The 7,720-nt window shown below is 34.4% G+C and overlaps 1 protein-coding gene across 1 annotated transcript; it reads right to left on the bottom strand.

Moving 5' to 3' along the window:
* Positions 1-546: 546 nt before the first annotated feature.
* On the bottom strand, positions 547-4,330 carry LOC132123113 (uncharacterized). Its single transcript, XM_059533648.1, has 6 exons — positions 3,625-4,330; positions 3,270-3,480; positions 2,131-2,287; positions 1,976-2,036; positions 1,670-1,747; positions 547-657 (listed from the first exon to the last, which is right to left on the bottom strand). Exons 1-6 carry the CDS (start codon positions 3,739-3,741, stop codon positions 547-549), a joined length of 735 nt encoding a protein of 244 aa, XP_059389631.1. The 5' UTR covers positions 3,742-4,330.
* Between the last annotated feature and the right edge of the window lie 3,390 nt (positions 4,331-7,720).

The following is a 7,720-nucleotide window of genomic DNA, read 5'->3' as shown; positions in this document are numbered from 1 at the left end:
GTGCACTTGGATGGGTTAAAAAGCAGAGCACGACTTCTGAGTATGGGTCACCATACTTGGCCGTATGTCATGTCACTTTCACTTTCACTTTCTTTAATGAAATATGCACTTATTTGCATACATTTCTACTACAAAAATCTGAACACTGGATGAAGTCAGTTTCAAAACTCTTGTTTATTTTTTTTTTATTTAAATATTTTTTCCTTTTTTTTGACATATTAGAGTGAAATGTTTTTACAGAGGGAATTCTGGGTATCTCTTTTTGTCACTCCATAATTAAATACTTTGAACAGCCAGCAAACAGTTTATTTTAACAATGTTGGGAGGAATAAAATGTTGTATATAATCAAGAAAATTATATATGAACAAATCCCTCCGTAAAAACCATCAGTATGTTTTCTTTCCATTAGTCTGAAAATCAAAAAATTGACAGGTGCATGAAAAAAAATTTACATGTTTTTGCCTGCAGTGTCTCCCATTAAATAATCAGTTATTTTGTGTCTCATCTATTAGGTGACATGATCTGATTGATAGTTATTTTTGATCTTAGTGACAGCTGACATAAATGGGTTCCTCATCCTTTGGCTGCCAGTCAGAGGGAAGACGTCTGCTGTGTCCAGCTGTGACAGGAGCGTCTGGTGCAAATGGGAATCCATGCTTCCAGCCATTGAGAACACACACAAACACAAACAAAAGCCATTTTACATCTTGTGAAAACATTTATTTTTCTGTGATAAATGGTTAATAATCAGTTAACATTATAAGGGATGTATGCAAAATCACATGCATACATATTATTTCACTGACAGAAATGAAGATTATCAAGTCATTAAGAATAAAATTAGTATGTGAATGATTAACCTCAAAAATTACATTTAATTAAGTATATTATTATCACTGTTTTGTAACATTAATCAACAGAAAAATTAAATATACACTTAGTCTATGAAAATATATATTTAATTTAATGGTGCATTAATGGTTTATAAACATATAGGTTTTAAAGAGGGTTTTAGAACTTAAGTAAATCTTTGTATATCATTTCATTCTGTTGTCCATTAAATATATTGAATGTACTGATAAGCATTTATGATAAATACTTGAATGTAATTTCAGTTGAAAGGTGTATAGCATGTATTTAAATGGTTTCTATTTACACATTCGCAATGAAGTTGCAATTTAATATTAATTTCAAATATATCAACTTTGTAATACTGAATATGCTCTTTAGTACATTATGTTAGTCAGCACTTCAAAATAAATGTGCTTATTCAATACATGTAAATAGTTAATAAAATGATTTAAAATGCATGTAAAATGTTTAATTTTAAATTAATATTGAGAGGGTCACTTTTTAAGTGTCCTTTTAAATCATAAATATTTTATTATTAGCAAGTACAGTTTTTTATTTTATTTTATTTTATTTTTTAAATATTTAAAGTGCACAACAAGTATCAATACAATTAAGCAGGAAATTCAAAAGCAGGCAAGATCTACTCTCATTTAACGTTGTTGTGGTGTTTGAAAAAAAAATACAGTTTACAGAACATTTTAATAATGAACTGTATAAACAGATGAAGGCATTCTTTTATCTCACAAGAACATTTTGAACAACAACACAACAACCCATATTTTCACATATGACTTTTTCATGTCCACTGAATCTTACCATGGTAACATAGATGCTGTCTGAACTGTTGGGAGGACTGTTCACATCTGCCAGATCAGGCATAGAGCTGTACCCCACCTGAGACACAAAATAAGCTGAAAAGTCATCTTCAAAACCCATACAACAACCAAAAAAATAAAAATAGATAAACAGTCCAGAATCAACCTCAACCACTGTTTTATTAAATTAAACATTAATCATAAATTAATGCAAATGTATTTAATAATTGACCTTATTAAGTACAGAAAGGAAAGAGAGGAAATGAGAGCAGACATGCAGAAGGAAGTTGTAAAGATAGTGTGTTACTTTGTAGGCCATTCTCTTGTCTTCTTTCTCTGTGCTGGTTTTAACTTCTTCTATGTTTTGCCTAGAGGAAAATGAAGTACAACATGAAGCCAGAAAAAAAAAAAAAAAAAATCTTACAAGCTGCTATATCTCTCTGTGAACTGACAATGACTTACTTTGAGTTGTTTTCTCTCTGGGTTGATCTGCAAGCCTTCCTCCCCAAAAACACGGTTCCAATTAGTAACACAAACCCAGACACTGACACCAGGGGCAGCCACCAGGGAGGATGTGCCTGCAGATGATTCACACCTGGACTGTGTTTCCTGGTCATTACTGAAGAAAATAAAGGGGAAAATTGAGTTTGGAGCTCTTATACAAACCAATCCACATAAAGAAACCTTTAAAATGTTAGTATTGTATAAACTTTAACAGGTGTTTACTGTATGCTATGCATCACAACTGTTATTTTATTTTATTTTTAGCAAGCTGATATCTGAACACATAATCTTAAGAGGACTCAAGAAGTAATATGCAAAAAATTGGAGTCTTTAATATTTAAATGATTTGAAAGAAGTCTGTTATGCTCACTAAATTGAAAACTGAATTAAAACTGAATTTTCAGCAGACATTACTCAGTGGCACATGAGCATACAGAAATCATTCAACACTTATAAATAATTTAAGTGATGAATGTTTTCTGTATGTATGTATGTATGTATGTATATATATATTTTTATTGGTGAGTAATATACATTTAGAATGCACTTTAAATTTTAACTAAAATAGATTAAATAAATGAATACAAGGGTAGGTATTTCCTCAAAAAGATGAATTTTACTCATCAGTAAAACTGAGTACAATTAAAATCTTTTGTAACTGTCACTTGTAATCAATTTATTGTGTCATTGTTGAATAATATTATCCTTTTGTCCAGTAACTTGCTAACACTTGATGATGAGGTTCATTAGTTAACAGACGTTACATGTAACTGTATTAGTTAACATAAACTAAGCATGAACAATACTTCTACAGCATTTATTGATTTTAGTTAATGTTAATTTCAACATATACTAATGCATTACTCAATAATCAAAAGTTGTATTTGTTAACATTAGGTAAATAACTGTGAACAAACATGGACAATGAATAACTGTATTTTCATTAATAAAGATTTATAAATACTGTAACAAATGTATTGTTCATGCTAGTTAATACATTAACTAATGTTAAAAAAAATCACACCTTATTGCAAAGTGTTACCAGTAACTTAAAATAAATAAACGGTGAAAAAAATAAATAAATAAATAAAATCTACCTGATTGCACAAAAAGGTGTGTTTGATTCTTGTGGATACTGCCATTGAGACGCAATCTACAAAAATAAGTTCCATTGTTCTCATGGGTCACGGATGAAAGATGTATAGCAAAACTTCCTAATTTGACATCTCCCTGAAAAAATACACCAGGAAGTGGTACAGTTCGATTTCTGATGTAGTAGATGATTGTTTTTAGCTCAGAGGAGATATCCTGTGTTTGAAAAAAAAATACAAAAAGTACCAGACACTTAGGTTTAAGTTATTGTTATTATTATTATGAATAAGAATAAGAAATTGTTGTATAAAAAGAGCAAAGTATATTTGTGTTGGTCTGTTTCCCTAAAAATAAACCTACTTTGAATTCCCACTCCACGCTAAGAGACATGACATCCAGAGGTCCAGGACATTGACAGAAATTACACGACAAATGTACATCTGTCCCAGCATTAACCTTCTGGTCTGGACTGGTCATCACACAACCACAGGCTCCATGTACTATCAACCCAATGAGTGCATATTATTATTATATTAAATGCTTAATATGCCTGATATAATGAAAATAAGGAATTTGTGCTTACCTGTAAAGATAAATACTATGAACAGGTACCACATAACTGAGCATAAAGACTTTTTTTTTCTTTACAAGAGAATGCATAAATATCTATATTTTAAATGAAGGGCAGAAACTCCAAGATCCAGAAGAATCTTGTATATGCACTCTCACAGCTCAAAATTTCTTTGCTGCTATCAGGGAAGCGCTATTCTGTTTTCTGGCTCATTCTGTGTGGTTAATTATCTGTGTCTGAAACAGTTACCACTTCCTTTTTGACCCGAACACATGATCTAACTAATACAGATGTACCTCCTTTGTAGAGTTTTCTCATGTAAACAGCAAACATGAACACAGTTCTTTTGGGGCTATAGTTTCCTTTGACCGGTTCATATCCATCTTATCCTTAAAAATTGTGACAAGTGCATTATTCAAAATATCTGTTTTGTGTTCCAAAGAAGAAAGAAAGTCATTCAGGTTTGTAAATGACATAGACTGTAAAAAAAAAGAAAGAAAAAAGGACGTAGTGTCTGTGACCTCACTTGTAGGTTTCTGAAGAGTATTTTTGAAGCCTAAAGTGGGCGGAGCGGGATGTCACCATCACTGTCGGATAATTGAAAAGAGGCGGGACTTGGGTGGAGCTTGTTGCTGAAACCACTTGACAGTAGCAGAAAACCACCTGTCAGACATGTCAGTTAATATAATTTAAACAGATGAGTTATAAAAAATATTCATCCCTCACAGTTGTCATCAAGGGCAAATTTAGCTAGAACCAAAGCCACTTTTTGTACCAGGCTATATCTATCTGCTTTAAAGTTGAGTATTTTAACATGGGAGGGTCTATGGGATTGACTCCCTTTTGGACGCAGTCTCTAGCAGCCAGTTGATGAATTGCAGATTAATTCACTTCAGTGTTGGTTTCAAGAGAGAGACCGGAAAGTTGCTGCTTGGTAAATGATGGCCATCACTTTAAGGAATAGATTTCGGTCAAATGAACGCAGTCCACCTTGCACAAACAGTGAAACAAATCTTCTTCGCCCTCTAGTGTATCATTAGATGTCAGCTATATTTGAAAAAAGCAAAAAGGCGTTTTCTTCAAGAGAACAAAGACAACATTTTGTTATATGAAGTTTTCCGGTAGGTACATCACCTGAGTCAATAAACAAAAACATTTATCACGTTGATAGATTCTTTCTTTCTTTCTTGATTCAGCACTTTTGCTCTTACAAAACATTTCGCCATTTCTGCTGTTTTGATGAAGAACACGATTGTCAGATGATGATGTCATTACACCGGTCAGAAATTTATCAGCATTGTAAAATGAATTTTTCATGCATAAAACATGAGCATTATGCTGCAATTGAGACAAAGTTTTTTGTCAAATTGAAATAGTGCTTATACACCAGCAATCTGAATAACTTATGATTGAATAATTGAATCATTCATCTGATCAGTGAATCTATTCATGAGTAAGAGAATATATAATCAATTCTTTTTTACTGAACACATGCAATGGCCAGATGTTTGAACTGAACAAGACTTTAATATGTATTCTCTAATCAGAGCGATTGTATGAGGCAAAATACAACAGTGGCAGTATTCATTGGATGTATTGCTGTTTGGAAATATGTGCCAGCTGCAGCATCTAGTGACATTTGTAAATGCAAATAACAAAGACTGTTAATTTTCTGAATACCCTTTATGTATATGCAGTGTGACACTTCTTGGTGGTTACTGAATTAATTCCTTGAGAAAGTAAGATTATGACAATAAGATATTCATACTCCTGCATGGTTTACATAACCATTTATTCACCTTCTCTCTGGGCAGATTATTAAACCGATCTTTACAGCTAATCTATGTTTAATGGTAAAGTTAATCCAAAATGAAAATGTAAATGTAATTTATTACAAAAACTAATACAAACAATTATAGATGCATAAAAAAACATCAAGATGTATTAAACTATGAACTAGTGAAAGAGCCATCTTGTCTGAATCAGGAGAGAAATATGCACATAGTAGCACTGTTTACAAGCAGAAACAGTCCAAAACAAATATCAGTGTCAATGGATTTCGATGTGAGAGGAGAACAGTGGATGGGCTTTTTCACTGGAGAAAGCATTATTGTAGGTTATGGACTCGCATCTTGGCCAGAAAATATTGTTTTCATTTAAAATGCCTTGATGGATGTTATGTGAGTTACTTGTGGATTATTTATTAGCTGCTTGGACTCTCATTCAGATGACACCCATTCAGTGCAGAGGATCCATTGGTGAGCAAGTGATGAAATGCTACATTTCTCCAAATCTGTTCTGATAAAGAAACAAACTCATCCGGATCTTGGATTGGCTGAGGGTGCATACATTTAGTAGGCTTTTTTTTGTTGTTGAACTATTCCTATAATGAAAACAGAATATACAGATGCATCTTAATAAATTAGATAGTCGTGGAAAAGTTCATTTATTTTAGTAATTTAACTCAAATTGTGGAACTTGTGTATTAAATAAATTAAATGCACACAGACTAAAGTAGTTTAAGTCTGTGGTTCTTTTAATTGTGATGATTTTGGTTCACATTTAACAAAAATCCACCAGTTCACTATCTCCAAAAATTTGAATATGGTGACATGCCAATCAGCTTATCAACTCAAAACACCTGCAAAGGTTTCCTGAGCTTTCAAAATGTTCTCTCAGTTTGGTTCACTAGGCTACACAATCATGGGGAAGACTGCTGAACTGACAGTTGTCCAGAAGACAATCATTGACACCCTTCACAAGGAGGGTCAGCCACAAACATTCATTGCCAAAGTGCTGTATCCAAGTATGTTAACAAAGTTAAGTGGAAGGAAAAAGTGTGGAAGGAAAGATGCACATCCAACAGAGAGAACTGCAGCCTTATGAGGATTGTAAAGCAAAACCAATTCAAGAATTTGAGTGAACTTCACAAGGAATGGACTGAGGCTGGGGTCAAAGCATACATACATGTCAAGTAATTTGGTTACATAATTTTTCATATTCCTCTTGTTAAGCCACTCCTGAACCACAGACAATCTCAGAGGCGTCTTACTTTGGCTAAGGAGAAGAAGAACTGGACTGTTGCCCAGGGGTCCATAGTCCTCTTTTCAGATGAGAGTAAGTTTTGTATTTAATTTGGAATCCAAGGTCCTAGAGTCTGGAGGAAGGTTGGAGAATCTCATAGCCCAAGTTGCTTGAAGTCCAGTGTTAAGTTTCCACAGTCTGTGATAATTTGTGGTGCAATGTCATATGCTGGTGTTGGTCCATTGAGTTTTTTGAGTCACTGCACCCATTTACCAAGACATTCTGGAGAACTTCATGCTTCCTTCTGCTGACCAGCTTTTTGAAGATGCTTATTTCATTTTCTAGCAGGATTTGGCACCTGCCCACACTGCCAAGAGCACCGAAAGTTGGTTAAATGACCATGGTGTTAGTGTGCTTGACTGGCCAGCAAACTCATCAGACCTGAACCCCAGAGAGAATCTATGGGCTATTGTCAAGAGGAAGATGAGAAACAAGAGACCAAAAAATGCAGATGAGCTTAAGGCCACTGTCAAAGAAACGTCTCGGTTACGTATGGTAACCTTCGTTCCCTGAAGGAGGGAACGGAGACGCCACGTCGGTGACCGACGAATATGGGATATCGCTTCGATAGACCAATCTACTTCGAGTGTAAACTAAACGAGCCAATGCACATTGGCATGCAATTATTGCATCCAGCTGCCGCTGATCACTGCGTGAGTATAAGAGGGCAGCAGGTGCAAGGCATACCAGTTTTTCACTGAGGAGCCGAGCCGGGGACCCGGAAGCTCAGCGGTGGTACAGCAACCATGGCGACGGGACGTGGCGTCTCTGTTCCCTCCTTCAGGGAACGAGGGTTACCAT

Source organism: Carassius carassius, chromosome 41 (assembly GCF_963082965.1).
Source record: "Carassius carassius chromosome 41, fCarCar2.1, whole genome shotgun sequence".
Lineage (NCBI taxonomy): Eukaryota > Metazoa > Chordata > Actinopteri > Cypriniformes > Cyprinidae > Carassius > Carassius carassius.
Note: the sequence above shows the minus strand (reverse complement) of the source record. Positions and strands in the feature narration are given on the sequence as shown.

Bases quoted from the DNA above. Each gene is read 5' to 3' on its own strand.
- LOC132123113 (XM_059533648.1), bottom strand. From the start codon at position 3,741: ATGACCAGTCCAGACCAGAAGGTTAATGCTGGGACAGATGTACATTTG. The intron at 2,288-3,269 runs GTAGATTTTATT...TATTTTCTTCAG, and splicing joins ACACCTTTTTGTGCAATCAG to TAATGACCAGGAAACACAGT. The intron at 1,748-1,975 runs GTAACACACTAT...TTTGTGTCTCAG, and splicing joins ACAAGAGAATGGCCTACAAA to GTGGGGTACAGCTCTATGCC.